This window comes from Nerophis ophidion, linkage group LG11 (assembly GCF_033978795.1).
Source record: "Nerophis ophidion isolate RoL-2023_Sa linkage group LG11, RoL_Noph_v1.0, whole genome shotgun sequence".
Lineage (NCBI taxonomy): Eukaryota > Metazoa > Chordata > Actinopteri > Syngnathiformes > Syngnathidae > Nerophis > Nerophis ophidion.
The window spans coordinates 9,760,194-9,779,236 of record NC_084621.1 but is presented as its reverse complement, the minus strand read 5'-3'; the positions used below and the strand labels follow the sequence as shown (position 1 = coordinate 9,779,236).

Genomic DNA, 19,043 nt, shown 5'->3' with positions numbered 1-19,043 from the left:
GCTGCACTCTCTAAAAGCCGCAGATGTTATTGTCACATGTGCATGTACAGTAGATGGCAGCATTGTCCTGTTTAAGAGCGTCACAACATTGCTGTTTACGGCAGACAAACTGCTTTACGGTGGACGAAAACGTGACTGCTGTTGTTGTGTGTTGTTACCGCGCTGGGAGGATGTTAATGAAACTGCCTAACGATAAAGTGATGTGAATTATATTTATATAGCGCTTTTCTCTAGTGACTCAAAGCGCTTTACATAGTGAAACCCAATATCTAAGTTACATTTCAACCAGTGTGGGTGGCACTGGGAGCACGTGGGTAAAGTGTCTCGCCCAAGGACACAACGGCAGTGACTAGGATGGCTGAAGCGGGAATCGAACCTGCAACCCTCAAGTTGCTGGCACGGCCACTCTGCCAACCGAGCTATACCGCCCTAAATATAAACCCACATAGGTGGCAGAGGGGTTAGTGCGTCTGCCTCACAATACGAAGGTCCTGCAGTCCTGGGTTCAAATCCAGGCTCGGGATCTTTCTGTGTGGAGTTTGCATGTTCTCCCCGTGAATGCGTGGGTTCCCTCCGGGTACTCCGGCTTCCTCCCACTTCCAAAGACATGCACCTGGGGATAGGTTGATTGGCAACACTAAATTGGCCCTAGTTGGTGAATGTGAGTGTGAATGTTGTCTGTCTATCTGTGTCGGCCCTGCGATGAGGTGGCGACTTGTCCAGGGTGTACGCCGTCTTCCGCCCGATTGTAGCTGAGATAGGCGCCAGCGCCCCCCGTGACCCTGAAAGGGAATAAGCGGTGGGAAATGGATGGATGGAATGGATAAGAAACCAAGAACTCGCCTTCGATCATTCTACAGTTATAAGTACCCCCATTTGAGGGGCGTGGTTTATTCGGGGATTTAAACAGGGACGTTCTTGATTGGCCGCAGAAACCGGAAGTCCCGCCTCTTCATCCAGTCCGGGCGGTAGTGTATTCTCATCACAGTCCCGAATGTAGCAGCTTAGTAAACACAGGCCTTGCTGTAACACGCCGGCCTTTGAAAGCTTTTTTTCCGGAACAATATGTCCAAATATCATAAAGCGGACGAAGCCGTGACACGCGAGGCGTCGCTGACTGCTTGACCGCGGCCAGCTTAACGCGGTTAGCCGCCATGCTAACCACCCCATGCTAAGGCTAGCATGGTCGTTATTGTCCTCCTTGACGTCTCACTGTTTTAATTATTATTTTATTTGGAATATTTTGTCGCTTTAAACTTGTGCGTGTCGTCCACGGCAAGCAGCATGAGGGTGGAGTGGAAGAACAAAGCAAAGGCGGACGGCGTCGACGTCACGGTCAAACGTGAGATGGGCGAGGAAGATGGAGACGGAGATGAGTATTGTAACAATATAAATGAACATTGTGACAATGGTGATGAATATTGTAACAATGGCGATGAGCTCCACATCCACATCAAAGAGGAGCCACACGCCCTGGAGATCACTGAGGTGTGTTATGGGGCCACTTTAGGCTCCCAGCCTGCTGCTGCTGCTGCTGGTGATGACGTCACGACCCCCTGTACTGATGGTCCTCACCACCACTACCACCATCTTGCGGGGGTTTTAAAAGAAGAAGAACCAGACCTGCAGCCCCCAGGCCAGTTGGGTGCAGAATGCGACGTGACGGTCAAGGAGGAGCGGCTCATCAAAGAGGAGGAGGGAGAGGAGTCGCAGGGTGGAGGCAACGTGGACGAGGAGGATGAGGAGTTGGTCTGCACAGGTAGGAGTCAATGTCGTTGTCATGGAAACAAAGGGATGGAGCTCGGGGCTGATGACGCCAATTAGCGTCACGGAAGTAAAACTACTAAGGCAGTGTTTTCCAACCACTGCGCCGCGACACACTAGTGTGCCGTGAGCAGAGGTGGGTAGTAACGCGCTACATTTACTCCGTTACATTTACTTGAGTAACTTTTGGGATCAATTGTACTTCTAAGAGTAGTTTTTATGCAACATACTTTTACTTTTACTTGAGTATATTTATAGAGAAGAAACACTACTTTTACTCCGTTCCATTTATCTACATTCAGCTCGCTACTCGCTACTTTTTTTTTTTATCGATCTATTAATGTTTGTTTTGGTTTTTCAAAGTAGGATCTACGCATGTCTGCGTTTCACCAATCACATGCAGTCACTGGTGTCGTTGGACCAATCAAACAGAGCCAGGCGGTCACCTGACCCGACTTAAACACGTTGAAAAACGTATTGGGGTGTTACCATTTAGTGGTCAATTGTACAAAATATGTATTGTACTGTGCAATCTACTAATACAAGTTTTAATCAATCAATCAATCAATGCCTACTGAGGCTATGGTGCTGTTAAGTTATTGTGGCTCAATTTGCCTTAATTTTGATTTTATTTTAATGTACTATTATTTACTATATATTATTGTTTTAGTTGCTTAAGAGATATTCCTGGCTGTGAATTTGCTCATTGCTATTTTTATGTTTTTGTGCATTATTTGTTGCCGTGATCAGTAAACGAAAAGGTTACTCATCAGTTACTCAGTACTTGAGTAGTTTTTTCACAACATACTTTTTACTTTTACTCAAGTAAATATTTGGGTGACTACTCCTTACTTTTACTTGAGTAATACATCTCTAAAGTAACAGTACTCTTACTTGAGTACAATTTCTGGCTACTCTACCCACCTCTGGCCGTGAGATAGTGAAGTGAATTATATTTATATTGCGCTTTTTCTCTAGTGACTCAAAGCCCTTTACATAGTGAAACCCAATATCTAAATTACATTTAAAGCAGTGTGGGTGGCACTGGGAGCAGGTGGGTTAAGTGCCTTGCCCAAGGACACAACGGCAGTGACTAGGATGGCGGAAGCGGGAATCGAACCTGCAACTCTCAAGTTGTTGACACGGCCACTCTACCAACCGAGCTAAACCGCCTTGCCCAAGGACACAACGGCAGTGACTAGGATGGCGGAGGCGGGAATCGAACCTGCAACCCTCAAGTTGCTGGCACGGCCACTCTACCAACCGAGCTATGCCGCCCCAAATAGAGTCCGGTGTGCCGTGGGAGATTACCGTATTTCCTTGAATTGCCGCCGGGGCACTAATTAATTTAAAACCTCTTCTCACTCCTGCGCTTACCAAAGGCATGCGGTAAAAGTAAGCATGTGCTAATTATTTTAAAACCTTCTCACTCCGGCACTTACCAAAGGCATGCAGTAAAAATTTGAGTGTGATGTAAGTTTGGACCTTAAATCCTACTGAATAGCTCTTAATCTTCTTCCCTTTAAGCAATTTCAAATTGCCGGTATTGAATTCAGCCTCTTTCATTTTGAAAATGATGACAGGGGAAGTGTCACTCGTGACGTCATGAGTTTGACCAGGCGGTACTACTAAGCATGCTCTAATTATTTTGCGAAGCGAGTTTGACCCGGCATTAATTCAAGGCAGGCTCATACTGTATGCCCTGCGGCAATTCAAGGAAATACGGTATGTATTTTCACCTATTTGGGTTAAAAATATTTTTTGCAAACCAGTAATTATAGTCTGCAAATGATGTGTTGTTTTTGAGTGTCGTGCTGTCGAGAGCTCGGCAGTGACCGTGTAATACTCTGCCATATCAGTAGGTGGCAACCGGTAGCTAATTGCTTTATAGATGTCGAGAACAGCGGGAGGCAGTGTTCAGGTAAAAAGGTGTTTAATGCTTAAACCAAAAATAAACAAAATACGAGTGCCCCTTAAGAAAAGGCATTGATGCTTAGGTAAGGCTATGAAGAACGAAACTAAAACTGTACTGGCTACGAAGTAAACAAAACTTGAATGCTGGACGACGGCAAAGACTTGCTGTGGAGCAAATGTGGCGTCCACAATGTACAAACCCTGTTTCCATATGAGTTGGGATATTGTGTTAGATGTAAATATAAACAGAATACAATGATTTGAAAATCCTTTTCAACCCATATTCAGTTGAATATGCTACAAAGACAAGATATTTGATGTTCAAACTTGTAAACTTTATTTTTTTTTGCAAATAATAAACTTAGAATTTCATGGCTGCAACACGTGCCAAAGTAGTTGGGAAAGGGCATGTTCACCACTGTGTTACATCACCTTTTCTTTTAACAACACTCAATAAACATTTGGGAGGAAACTAATTGTTGAAGCTTTGAAAGTGGAATTTTTTTCCCATTCTTGTTTTATGTAGAGCTTCAGTCGTTCAACAGTTCGGGGTCTCCGCTGTCGTGTTTTTCGCTTCAAAATGCGCCACGCCACACATTTTCGATGGGAGACAGGTCCGGACTGCAGGCGGGCCAGGAAAGTACCCGCACTCTTTTACTACGAAACCATGCTGTTGTAACACATGGCTTGGCATTGTCTTGCTGAAATGAAAAAGACGGCGCTTAGATGGCAGCATATGTTGCTCCAAAACCTGTATGTACCTTTCAGCATTAATGGTGCCTTCACAGATGTGTAAGTTACCCATGCCTTGGGCACTAATGCACCCCCATACCATCACAGATTCTGGCTATTGAACTTTGCCTCGATAACAGTCTGGATGGTTCGCTTCCCCTTTGGTCCGGATGACACTATGTCGAATATTTCCAAAAACAATTTGAAATGAGGACTCTTCAGACCACAGAACACTTTTCCACTTTGCATCAGTCCATCTTAGATGATCTCAGGCCCAGAGAAGCCGGCGGCGTTTCTGGATGTTGTTGATAAAAGACTTTCACTTTGCATAGTAGAGCTTTAACTTGCACTTACAGATGTAGCGACTAACTGTATTTAGTGACAGTGGTTTTCTGAAGTGTTCCTGAGCCAATGTGGTGATATCCTTTAGACATTGATGTCGGTTTTTGATACAGAGCCGTCTGAGGGATCGAAGCTCACGTTCAATCAATGTTGGTTTCCGGCCATGCCGCTTACGTGGAGTGATTTCTCCAGATTCTATGAACCTTTTGATGATATTATGGACCGTAGATGTTGAAATCCCTAAATGTCTTGCAATTGCACTTTGAGAAACATTGTTCTTGTTCAGTTGTGGACAAAGGGGTGTACCTCGCCCCATCTTTTTTTGTGAAGGACTGAGCATCTTTTGGGAAGCTGTTTTTATACCCAATCATGGCACCCACCTGTTCCCAACTAGCCTGCACACCTGTGGGATGTTCCAAATAAGTGTTTGATGAGTATTTCTGAACTTTATCAGTATTTTTGCCACCTTTCCCAACTTCTTTGTCACGTGTTGCTGGCGTCAAATTCTAAAGTTAACGATTATTTGCACACAAAAAAAATGTTTATGAGTTTGAACATCAAATATGTTGTCTTTGTAGCATATTCAACTGAATATGGGTTGAAAAGGATTTGCAAATCATTGTATTCCGTTTATATTTACATCCAACACAATTTCCCTACTCATATGGACAATTACTATATTGAACTATCCATCCACCTTAGGGTCACGGGGGCAGCAGCCTAAGCAGGGAAGCCCAGATTTTCCTACCATACCATATTATTTATAAAGCCCCTTAAAAGCAACCACAGTTGAAGAACAAAGGGCTGTACACCCCAAAGAAATAGAGGCAAAGGACAGACTAAAAAAATACCATTTAAATTAAAACAGAATTAAAATACACATTGAAAAAGCAAATACAAATTAGCTCAAGAACAATTTATTGGATAAAAAGCAGTTAAAAAGTAAAAAAAAAAACAGTTCAAAGTCTCATGCTGGGTTAAAAGCCAGTGAATAAAAATGGGTTTTAAGAAGGGTCTTAAGAATAGCCAAAGAAAGGCCCTGTCTCACATGGAGAGGGAGATTGTTCCAGAGGTGGAGTAGCTCAGAGAGGTAAGGTGGGGCGAGACCACGTAAGGATTTAAAAACAAGTAAGATCATTTTAAAATGGACTCTAAAAAACACAGGCAGCCAGTGGGACGAGGCTAAAAACTGGAGTCATTTGCTACTCTGAGGTCCTCTCCAAGGTTTCTCATAGTCAGCATTGTCACTGGCGTCCCACTGGATGTGAATTCTCCCTGCCCACTGGGTGTGAGTTTTCCTTGCCCTTTTGTGGGTTCTTCCGAGGATGTTGTAGTCGTAATGATTTGTGCAGTCCTTTGAGACATTTGTGATTTGGGGCTATATAAATAAACATTGATTGATTGAAACATTGATTGATTGATACTCCTTTTCTTGTGTTGGTTAAAAGTCGGTCAGCTGCATTTTGGGCCAGCTGCAATTGTGAGAAGGAGGATTGACTATTTCCAAAATACAAAGAGTTACAGTCCAGGGTAGGGAACCTATGGCTCTTTTGATGACTGCATCCGGCTCTTGGGTAAATGTATGTGATGTGACGTATGTAAGAAGGTGCGCAAGAGCCTGTAGTGTCATGCCAGCAGCTTAAAGGCCTACTGAAATGAGATTTTCTTATTTAAACGGGGATAGCAGGTCCATTCTATGTGTCATACTTGATCATTTCGCGATATTTTCATATTTTTGGTGAAAGGATTTAGTAGAGAACATCGACGATAAACTTTGCAACTTTTGGTCGCTAATAAAAAAGCCTTGCCTGCACCTGAAGTAGCAGACGATGTGCGTGTGACATCACGGGTTGTGGAGCTCATCACATCCTCACATTGTTTACAATCATGGCCACCAGCAGCGAGAGCGATTCGGACCGAGAAAGCGACGATTTCCCCATTAATTTGAGCGATGATGAAAGATTCGTAGATGAGGAAAGTGGGAGTGAAGGACTAGAAAAAAGAAAAAAAAGACTAGACGCAGTGGGAGCGATTCAAGTGTTATTAGACAAATTTACAAGGATAATTCTGGGAAATCCCTTATCTGCTTATTGGGTTACTAGTGTTTTAGTGAGATTATATGGTTGTACCTGTACAACCTGAAGGTCGGCCACGCACCTTTCTTCAGCACCATCTCTGCCCTTCGCAAGGGACCCTCTTCAAAACACGATCTTTCGAAATGATCGCTGCATAATACACTGTACTTTGTGTGTGTAGTCCAATCCAACCATGTTCGCTTGACCGCTCTGTTCCATAGTAAAGCTTCACCGTCATCTTTCGGGAATGTAAACAATGAAACACCGGCTGTGTTTGTGTTGCTAAAGGCGGCCGCAATACACTGCTTCCCACCTACAGCTTTCTTCTTTGATGTCTCCATTATTCATTGAAAAAATTGCCAAAGATTCAGCAACACAGATGTCCAGAATACTGTGGAATTATGCGATGCAAACAGACGACTTATAGCTGGGAACGATGCTGGAACAAAATGTCATCTACAATGCGTGACGTCAAGCGCACGCGTCATCATACCGCGACCTTTCAGCGGGATACTTTGGCGTGATATTTAAAAGTGCAATTTAGTAAACTAACCCGACCGTATTGGCATGTGTTGCAATGTTAATATTTCATCAATGATATATAAACTATCAGACTGCGTGGTCGCTAGTAGTGGCTTTCAGTAGGCCTTTAAAGCAACTGTGTGAGAACGTATACTCGAATATCACGATATAGTCATTTTCTATATCGCACAAACCCGCTATATATCGAGTATATCTATATATCGCCCAGCCTTATTTGGGTGTTACCATTTACTGGTCCATTGTACGGAATACGTACTGTACTGTGTAATCTACTAATAAAAGATTCAATCCATCAATCAAATTTCAGTCTGGATACAAAGGTTTGCACAGTACTGAATCTGCACTTTTAAAGGTTTTGAATGACCTGCTTTTAATGACTGATTCTGACAGCTCTGCCATTTAAGTGCTTTTAGATGACACAGCTGCCTTTGACACAGTCGACCGCATAATTCTTTTAGAGCGCCTGAGAGACTGTGTGGGTGTCAGGTGGACTGCATTGGAGTGTTTCTCTGTCAGGCTGGGGGACGCCACCTCTTCTTCTGCTCCGCCTTACTGTGGTGTTCCCCAGGGATCTATTCTGGGCCCCATCCTGCTTGCTTTTAATCCCCCCTCCCCTCTTGGAGAGATGTTTAAGAGGCATGGAGTGTCTTATCATTTTTATGCAGGCGACTGCCAAATGGATATGCCGATTTCAAAAGGCAACGGCACCCTGACATCCTTCCTCAACTGTCAATGCGACGTCAAGGCTTGGTTAGGCCCGAATTTTTTAATAATGAATGAAGGAAAAATGGAAATTTTAGTTTTGGGTCCGGTCCTCATTGACTTAGGACCATTGCAAAATGATGTGTGTCCCAAAGTCACCAGCCTTGGCTTTACTATAGAAAGTATGGGTGTGGGGAAAAAATCGATTCGAATTTGAATCGCAATTCTCATGTTGTGCGATTCAGAATCGATTCTCATTTTTAAAAAATTAGTATTTTTTATTTTTTTTTAATCAATCAACAAAACAATACACAGCAATACCATAACAATGCAATCCAATTCCAAAACCAAACCTGACCCAGCAACACTCAGAACTGCAATAAACAGAGCAATTGGGGGGGAGACACAAACACCACACAGAACAAACCAAAAGTAGTGAAACAAAAATGAATATTATCCACAACAGTATCAATATTAGTTATAATTTCAGCATAGCAGTGATAAAAAAATCCCTCATTGACATTATCATTAGACATTTATAAAAATAAAAGAACAATAGTGTCACAGTGGCTTAGCTCGGTTGGTAGAGTGGCCGTGTCAGCAACTTGAGGGTTGCAGGTTCGATTCCCGCTTGTGCCATCCTGGTTACTGCCGTTGTGTCCTTGGGCAAGACACGTTACCCACCTGCTCCCAGTGCCACCCACACTGGTTGAAATGTAACTTAGATATTGGGTTTCACTATGTGAAGCGCTTTGAGTCACTTGAGAAAAGCGCTATATAAATATAACTCACTTCACTTGCATCGCATCTCATAAGCCTGACAACACACTGTGTCCAATATTTTCACAAAGATAAAATAAGTCATAATTTTGGTTCGTTTAATAGTTCAAACAAATGTACATTATTGCAATCAGTTGATAAAACATTGTCCTTTACAATTATAAAAGCTTTTTACAAAAATCTACTACTCTGCTAGCATGTCAGCAGACTGGGGTAGATCCTGCTGAAACTCTATTTATTGAATGAATAGAGAATCCTTTTTAATCGGGAAAAAAAACGTTTTTGAATCGTGTTGAATTGAAAAATAAAGTCGATTTTGAACCGAATCGTGACCCCAAGAAATGATATTGAATCGAATCGTGGGACACCCAAAGAGTCGCAGCCCTAATAGACAGTGATTTTAAACTTGACCGACAAGTCAATGGCGTTTTATAATTGTTTTTATCATCTTCGTCTTTTAACCTTTTTGAACAAGTCGTGCATGCTTTTATTTCAGGTCGCTTGGACTACCGCAATCCACGTTATGCTGGCATTAGCCCAAAAACTCTCTTCCATTTGCAGTTAGTCCAGAACGTGGCAGCACGACTTTGAACAGGAGCTAGGAAACGGGAGCATATAACCCCAATTGTTGAGACTTTTCAAATTTTGCTGTCTGTTTTTGAAGCTTTGCAAGGACTGGCACCTACATTATATCTCAGACCTCATCGAAATGTACACTCCCGCGCGCACTCTGAGGTCCGAGAGCCAGCTCCTGCTCGTGGTGCCCAAGACCAGACTTAAAACCAGGGGAGACAGGGCCTTCTAAGCTTTGGACCACTCTGCCCCTCCATGTTCCAACTGCTCCTACAGTGGAGTGTTTTAAGTCTCGTATGAGACCCACTTTTATTCTCTGGCTTTTAACACTGCATGAGTTGTGTGGTCCTCTGTGTTTTTAAATGTGTATTTCTATGTATTGTTTGAATTGGTTTTACCCTTTTAAAATCGTTTTTAACCATATTTATTTTTATATTGGTAGGGATAGGTTGATTGGCAACACTAAATTGGCCCTAGTGTGTGAATGTTGTCTATCTATGTTGGCCCTGTGATGAGGTAGAAACTTGTCCAGGGTTTAAACCACCTTCCGCCCAAAATGCAGCTGAGATAGGCACTAGCACACCCCGCGGCCCTGAAAGGGGCAAGTGGTAGAAAATGGATGGATTGTATTTATTATTTTGTTTTTATTCAGTCATTGGTGTAGCTAAGGATAGTATTTGAATCTTGTTTTTAATATTTTTGTGCAGCATTTTGGAAACATTTTTGTTGTTTAATCGTGGTATATAAATAAAGTGGATTGGATGGGATTTTCTTAGGTTAAAACAGTTGTTCTTAACCTTGTTGTAGGTACCGAACCCCGCCAGTTTCATTTGCGCATTCACCGAACCCTTCTTTAGTGAAAAATAAAATGTTTTTTTCTTAATTTAATGATGTTACTATATCAAATAAATACTAATAAAGATATATTTTACAAACAGAAAGTTACAGGATTGTACACATGATCCAATGTTTACATCACATTGTGCAACATGGGAATGTTTTAGTGGGACCAAAATGCGATATCGGAAAGGGTTAAAAAAATATATCCAACCTCACCTTGTACAGATTTCATGAAAAACAAGTTGTTTTTTTGTCATTGTAAGTGTGCCAAAACACTTGTATTAGAAAATAATCTCATGGAAATGATTGCTGTCATTTGGTTATAATAATAAAACAGGCTCCGTCGAATCCCTGAGGCCGACTGACCGAACCCCTAGGGTTCGATCGAACCCAGGTTAAGAACCACTGGGTTAAAACCCCTTAAAGCCAAACTGTTTGTTTACATGCTTTTTTTATTTCTCTTTGCTATTTGGGCTTATTGGACCCTAATTAGAATAAAAACTAAGAATCATCTTTTGATATAATGTACTTTGTCCGTAAGTGACGAGCGTGTACTTCATGTTTAGTGACATGCTAATTCTTATTTTTACACTTTTTTCCCCCCAAATTCCATTGTATGTTATACTCTACTGAAACCACCAGATGGCAGTATGAGTGTCCACATAAGGGCAATAAGACCCCAATTCAGTAGTGTACACAATTTTGGAAATAAGAGTTAAAAGGTGCTGTCCACGTATGTGGCCAACTAAGCCTTTAGTTAAGGTTGCAAGAAAAAAAGATGCAACTTTCTGAAAAAGTTGCTGCAAAGTGAGGCATTTTAGGCTAAAGCAAACACAAAAGTCTGTGAAGTCCTGGAGGGACTGGATGTTATGCTTTAAAACTGCTAAACTGTTTTAATGTGTTTCTGTCTTTGTCACTCTCACCCCTCTTAGGGCCAAATGAGTTCTTCCCTTGTCCCCACTGTGATGTCTCCTTCACCAACCTGGACTTCTTGGAGAAGCACGTCAAGTGGGTCCACCAGAAAGAATACCTGGCCGAGCTGAATAACTGCCTCTCCAGCCACGCCCAGAAAAGCCTCATCCCCAAGCACACCTGCACCGTCTGCAGCAGCACCTTCAGCTCCAAAGTCTACCTTCGGGTCCATGTCAGAGAAAGCCACCCTTCTGCCCCTACCCGCCGGCTCCACCCGTGCCCGACATGCGTGCGCAGCTTCCAGTACTTAAAGAACCTGAAAAACCACTGCCAGCGCTGGCACAACATGTCAGTGGTGATCAGAGGGGGGAACCTGTGCTGCGTCGACTGCGGCAAGAGCTTCAAAGCCACCTGGGGCCAGGGACCCCACTTGTGTCACCAGCCGCACGCGGAATCCGAGGAAAAGCCCATCTGTCTGGATCTGGGATTGAAGTGTCCAGAGTGTGATAAGAAGCTGCGCACCCCTCAGAGCTTGGAGGACCACATGCGCATCCACACGGGCGAGCGTCCGTTTGTCTGCAAGGACTGCGGCAGGCGCTTTGTGGAGCGCAGCAGCTGGCGGCAGCACCAGAGGATCCACACGGGGGAGAAGCCGCACAAGTGTCAAGTGTGCGGCAAGGCCTTCCAGAGAGGACACCAACTCAAGTGCCACCTCACCACGCACTCGGCCAAGAAGGAGTACTCCTGCTCCCAATGCGGGAAGGAGTTTGGATTAAAGGCGAGCCTCAACCTGCACTTAAGAACGCACTCTAGCGAGAAGCCCTTCCACTGCCTGGCTTGCGGGAAGACCTTCAACACCCGCAAGAACCTGCGGGTGCACAGCAAGCTGCACAGCGAGAAGTCCCACCAGTGCGGCGACTGCGGCCTGAAGATCAGCGACCTGGGGGCTCTGAAGATACACCTGAGGACGCACACGGGCGAGAGGCCCTACCACTGCACCGTCTGCGGCAACAAGTTCATCCGCCTGTCGCATCTGCGGAACCACCAGCGCACGCACACCGGCGAGAGACCCTACAAGTGCGACCAGTGCGACAAGAGCTTCACGCAGTCCGGCGACCTGGTGAAGCACAAGAGGATACACTCCGGGGAGAAGCCCTTCGAGTGTCCCGAGTGCCAACGGCGCTACACCTCCTCCGGCGACCTGGGCAAGCACCGCAGGACACACACTAACCTGCGCCCGTACATGTGTCAGGAATGCGGAAAGAGCTTCCGTTTGTCCGGCCATTTGAAAACTCACATGCTCACCCACACTGGAGAGAAGCCGTTCTCCTGCCCCAACTGCTTCCGCAGTTTCGCTCGCTCCCATCACCTCTCCGGACACATCGCTAAGTGTCGCTAAGGGTAAACCCTGAGGATCCTAGCTACAGGACTCACTTCTAGATCTAGGTTTTGAAACTGACTGATACAGTGGAACCCCGAACGTCAAACCATAATCGATCCTTTTTGTTGCGGGAATGCCTGAGCCTCCTAACCTGGCAGACTGTGAGGTGATTTAGTGATTCATGTCCAGTCAATCACACACAACGATGTCCACTCACTTCCACACCAAGCAGGAATCAATCCCACTTAATTTATCCATCTGAGCCACTCATGCCAAATCTGTTCTGGGAAGTCCGATTTGTTAGAATGAAGAAATAGTGGTAACTGAGGCTATACCTGTACGAACACAGATATTTAAAAAACTAATAAATAACGCCAAATATGAATTATTGGGGGCTTCACGGTGGCAGAGGGTTTAGTGCATCTGCCTCAGACTACGAAGGTCCTGAGTAGTCCTGGGTTCAATCCCGTGCTCGGGATCTTTCTGTGTGGAGTTTGCATGTCCTCCCCGTGAAAGCGTGGTTTCCCTATGGGTACTCCGGCTTCCTCCCACTTCCAAAGACATGCACCTGGGGATAGGTTGATTGGCAACACTAAAAATTGGCCCAAGTGTGTGAATGTTGTCTGTCTATCTGTGTTGGCGACTTGTCCAGGGTGTAACGCGCCTCCCGCCCGATTGTAGCTAAGATAGGCACCAGCGCCCCCCGCGAGCCCAAAGGGAATAAGCAGTAGAGAATGGATGGATGAATTATTAGCCGTATTAGCGAATCCAACCTTCACAAAAAATGTAATTTAACTTATCAATGCCACCATATTTTCTGCACACCAAATCTGTGACACAGTTTCAGATAAATGCTCCAAAGTGCTTCAAATTTGATCTTTTCGCTTCAGATTCAGGCTGCATATTGATTGATTGAAACTTGTATTAGTAGATAGCACAGTACAGTACATATTCCGTACAATTGACCACTAAATGGTAACACCCGAATAAGTTTTTCCAACTTGTTTAAGTCGGGGTCCACTTTAATAAATTCATGGTACAAATATATACTATCAGCATAATACAGTCATACATAATACAGTACATCTTACAAGTTAATCATCAGAGTATATACATTGAATTATTTGCATTTTTTACAATCCAGGGGGTTAGGTTTGGTTAAAATCAGTACTTCAGTCATCAACAATTGCATCGTCAGAGAAATGGTAGACACAAGGTCGACTAACCATACGTCCTCTTTTCCCCGGACATGTCCTCTTTTGCGGGACTGTCCGGGGTGTCCGGGCGGGGTTTCTTAAATGCCTCAAATGTCCGGTGTTTTGAGTCTGGGTTGTGTGTATTTTTTTTATGAACGTAAATGGTTAAAAAGGGGTTAAAAACAAAACAAATTGTGCGGGTGTGCGCACACAGCAGAATTTGTGAAGGAGGGGCAGGGACAGAGAGAGTGTGAAACAGTGGATTGCTCGTTAATCAAGGCATACTTGGTCAACAACCATACAGGTCACACTGAGGGTGGCCGTACAAAAACTTTAACACTGTTACAAATATGCGCCACACTGTGAACCCTCACAAACAAGAATGCCAAACATATTTCGGGAGAACATCCGCACCGTAACACAACATAAACACAAAAGAACAAATACCCAGAATCCCTTGTAGCGTTAACTCTTACAGGACGCTACAATATACCCCATTTTTATGACTTGATGGGGTCTGTGGGATCCCGTTTTGATAATTCCTAGCGCCAACACTGCTGTCGACAGAGGAGAAAAAAATGCTGACATGGCTGTGATCAAATTGCATATAAAGTACACAGCCAGTCATTCATTTACAAAAAAAACTACTTACGCTCTTTCTGGTCCAATATAATGTTCTGTAAACTAGACTCGTAATATTACAAAAGCTGTGTTTGAAAAAGTTTATGATCTCACTCACTTGTAACACATCAAGCGTTTTTAATCCATTTCTATCATAAATATCTTTCTCCTGTGAGTGTTTGTGACTCAATTTTACTCTCGTCTGACCACTGATTAGTCAGCTGGCAAGAAGGCAGCCATTAAAGGCCAATCAATGAGCGTTGAAGGCGGTCTTAAGAGACAAGCTTCTTCAGTTTGAGCAGGGGTTTTCCGCCTGACACAAGCCTTGACTTGCCTCCATTGAATAGCGATACATTATTCTTGGACATTAAAAAGTGCAGGAGCGCGGTATTGCTCGGGTGGTAGAGTGGCCGTGCCAGCAACTTGAGGGTTCCAGGTTCGAGCCCCGCTCCCGCCATCCTAGTCACTGCCGTTGTGTCCTTGGGCAAGGCACTTTAATCCCCTGCTCCCAGTGCCACCCACACTGGTTTAAATGTAACTCAGATGTTGGGTTTCACTACGTAAAGTGCTTTGAGTCACTAGAGAAAAAGCGCTATATATAAATAATTCACTTCACCGGGAGAAAAAAAAGCCTTTTGAAAAAGTGCAGAGGACATGTCGCTTGCCCACCCCCGCCCCAAATTAAGCCCACGGTAGGCTGGATGTCCCGGGAAAACAGACATTTGGTCAGCCTCAGTAAACATTAAAAAAAAAATGTTTTCCACATTAAAGAATAATTACAGGCATACCATGTAGAGCGGTGGTATGCCGCACAAAAATTAAAAAATAAAATAAGCAAAAAAATGTTGTTTTTTTAATTATTAAATCAACATTAAAAACACAATATACGGTATTCATTATATATCAATATAGAATAATAGTCTGCAGGGATACAGTCCGTAAGCACACATGATTGTATTTCTTTATGAATGGTGTGGTATATGGCTCTCGAGGGCCGAACATTGACGTCACTTGCATGATGCAAGCAGAGAAACGTTTTGCCGCTTTTCCACTAGACTCCCTAGCGCTCTTCCATCGCTCGCTCGCCCGCCTGCTCGCTGTCTCAACCTCTCTCTCTCTTGCTGCCTCCCTACCCTGGTGCCGCTGTAAACAGTCTGGTCCAGAGAGATGAGCGGCCCGGTAGCTTCCGAAGCACTCCGCCGAAGGTTGCTCGGTCTCGGTTAAGTACTGCGGTGCGCTGAACCCCAGCGCTGATACTCCGACAGAGTCGCTGGGCGAATAGGACGTGTAACACGTTAGTCGTGATGTAAGCCCGCTTGGGGCTAATTGTGCTACCGTAACTGTATCCATGGCGAGCAACCCCCCACCCCTCCCGTTGGCTAACAAAAAAAGAAACATCCATCCATTTTGTACCGCTTATTTCCTTTTTTTGGGGGGGGCGCTGGCGCCTATCTCAGCTACTATCGGGCGGAAGGCGGCGTACACCCTGGACAACTCGCCACCTCATCGTTGTTATTTGGGTCCAAAATGGCTCTTTTAACGTTCTGGGTTGCCTACCTCTGCGTTAGTGGAAAAGCGGCAAATGAGTCAAAGCTACAGAAACGTTGCCATGGAGACGAGGGATTTTTTACGTGCCCGGCTGGAGTTGCACCGCGACACCTGTCCGTCAGTAATAACAGTCCCCGATAACCTGGCCCAGGTCAAACAGTTATTTGTTTTTTTTGTTGTTTAATTTGCATTGCCTCACACGATGAACACTACATATATTTTTATATGACGCCGGATAACACTCCGGGAGCCGTCACTTTTTGCGCTCGCTATCCAGGTACTTTCCAGGCTATTATCCACCGACCGCCGTGTTGCTGTGGGGAGGAAAAGCAGAATGACACACATTGCGGAAATAACATTATTCACAACCCCAAACATGTCTTTTTGAAAGCCTGCAGTGAAGAGAAAGGTTAGTGATGAGCGAAGACAATTCCAGGAAAAGTGGGAGATGCAATATTTCTTTGTTAAGCACAGGGGCCCCCCGACATGTCTTATTTGCACAGAGAAAGTTGCGGTGCACAATCCTCATTTTGTTCATTTATATTTTGATTTTATTTTGTGTTGAAAATAAAAATAAAGACGGGAGGAGCTGGACGAAGTGGCTGGGGAGAGGGAAGTCTGGGCTTCCCTGCTTAGGCTGCTGCCCCCGCGACCCGACCTCAGATAAGTGGAAGAAGATGGATGGATGGATGGATTTAGAAATAAGTTTAAGAAATCTTTTCTTGCGGTCCAGCCTCACCCAGACTCTGCATCCAGTGGCCCCCAGGTGAAATGAGTTTGAGACCCCTGCTTTTAAAGGAAGTGGAGAGGCGCCCGAGTTGATGTTATGCATGGCGTTATTTAACATTCTAACCCATAGGTGTCAAACTCTGGCCCAAATTTGGCCCGCCGTGTAATTAGGGTCCTTGGCCCATGGCAAAGGACTCCTGTGGGGTCCTTGGCCCATGGCAAAGGACTCCTGTGGAGTCCTTTGCCTTCCCCACCTATGCGCTGTAATTTGACCCCCTTAACATGCTTCAAAACTCACCAAATTTGACACACACGTCGGTCTGGCATGCCTTCCCAACTTATTAGGCAGCCAAACCAGAAAAATCAAAATTGCGCTAGCGCCCCCTAGGAAGGAAAGAAAAACAGACTGCTTGTAACTTCCGTTAGGAATGTCGTACAGACATGAAACCAAAACTGTCACGTAGGTCTGACTTAGACCTACATTTCATAATTCTACCTTCCAGGGCAAAAATCAACAGGAAGTTGGAAAAAACCCCTTCAAAACAAAATTTTCGCAAAAAATTTAATTTTTGCCTCTTTGAGCTGAAATTTGACCCCCTTAAAATGCTTCAAAACTCACCAAACTTGGCACACACACCAGGACTGGCAGAAATTGCGATCTAATGAAAAAAAAAGATTAATAAAACTCAAAATTGCGCTCTAGCGCAATTTTGGAATAAAACAGACAAAACTGCTTCTAGGAAGAAAACACAGACAAAACTGATTGTAACTTCCGGTAGGAATGCCGGAAAGACATGAAACAAAAACTTCTATGTAGGTCTCACTTAGACCTACATTTAGATAATTGACATCCTTCAGCAAAAATTAACAAGAAGTTAAAAATTACCCCTTCAAAATAAGTTTTGTAAAAACCTGTCACCTTTTTCAAACGTAAACTCCTCCGAGTGCGTTTGTCTTTTCGGCTTCAAACTCGCACAGGAGATAGATTGCACCCTTTTGATTAAAACTGTCCAACACAATTTTGATTACTGCTCCGGTTTTGATTTTACGCGCCTTCAAATAACCCCTGCGCAAAGTTTCCTAAAAAATGTCACTTTTGCCTCTTTGAGCTGTAATTTGACCCATTTAAAATGCTTCAAAGTGCAAGTTAAAGCTCTACTATGCCAAGCGAAAGCCATTTATCAACAACATCCAGAAACACCGATCTGTAATTTGACCCCCTTAGCGTGCTTCAAAACTCACCAAATTTTACACACACATCAGGGCTGGCGAAAATTGCCACCTAATAAAAAACCAAACCCTAAAAATCAAAATTGCGCTCTAGCGCCCCCTAGGAAAAAACCCAGACAAAACTGCTTGTAACTTCTGTTAGGAATGTCGTACAGACATGAAACAAAGACCTTTATGTAGGTCTGACTTAGACCGGGGCTTGGCAGCGGCCAAAGGCGGACCCGACCAACGCTGCTTGCAGCTTTAATTATTATTTGAAACACTAAAGTTATATAAGCCTTGCTTGTTCAATATTTAATGCAAAACTTGTTTGGGTCCCTATTAAAAGGTTCATTTGTTCAACCTTGTCCCGCAGCTTTGTTCCGTTTAAAATGTTGTCCCACTCTGTGTTTGAGTTTGACACCCCTGTTCTAACCTGTCAGCACCTTTGCCGACTAAACACTACATTTCACTGTCTTTGTGTCGACCTGTTGTCACTTTTGCCATATTGTACCGAGGAGCCAGGACTTTTTTCATGCCACGATGCTACTATACTACTTCATACCTGAAAAAACCCCAACATACATAATCCTGACCTATTTTCCCAATCAGTTACGTTATATTCTGACTTGTTCGACTTTTGAGGTTCCACTGTATTTCGAAGCATTGCTCGCTTGGTAATTTCCATGAGGTTTGAACTGTATTTTTTTTTTTTAAACACTAATGCTGGTCCAGCTCTGCTAATCTATGCTGTTCTATTTGTAAAAGAAATGTAATAAATTATCTGACATCTGCATGAACACTACCTTGGTTGTTGTGTGAAATAGTCATTTGAAATGTGAAAAATACTGTAACACTGCTCTCATACTTTGTGACTGTCCATATTATAAGCAGCAGAGTACCTATTGAAACTGCTGTGTTTCATCATTATTCCGCACCTACGCGCTGTAATTTGACCCCCTTAACATGCTTCAAAACTCACCAAATTTGACACACACGTCGTATAGCAAACCTTCCCAACATATTAAGCAACCAATCCCCCAAAATGAAAATTGCGCTCTAGCGCCCCCTAGGAAAAAATTACAGACAAAACTGCATGTAACTTCTGTTAGGAATGTCATAGCGACATGAAACAAAAACTCCTATGTAGGTCTGACTTAGACCCAATTTTCATACACTCAC

General features: G+C 43.8%; 1 protein-coding gene across 1 annotated transcript; it reads left to right on the top strand.

Moving 5' to 3' along the window:
* The first annotated feature begins 937 nt into the window (after nt 1-937).
* LOC133561637 (zinc finger protein 436) lies at nt 938-18,666 on the top strand. Its single transcript, XM_061915058.1, has 2 exons — nt 938-1,759; nt 11,198-18,666. Exons 1-2 carry the CDS (start codon nt 1,285-1,287, stop codon nt 12,574-12,576), a joined length of 1,854 nt encoding a protein of 617 aa, XP_061771042.1. The 5' UTR covers nt 938-1,284; the 3' UTR covers nt 12,577-18,666.
* Nucleotides 18,667-19,043: the final 377 nt, after the last annotated feature.

Bases quoted from the DNA above. Each gene is read 5' to 3' on its own strand.
- LOC133561637 (XM_061915058.1), top strand. From the start codon at position 1,285: ATGAGGGTGGAGTGGAAGAACAAAGCAAAGGCGGACGGCGTCGACGTC. The intron at 1,760-11,197 runs GTAGGAGTCAAT...CACCCCTCTTAG, and splicing joins TGAGGAGTTGGTCTGCACAG to GGCCAAATGAGTTCTTCCCT.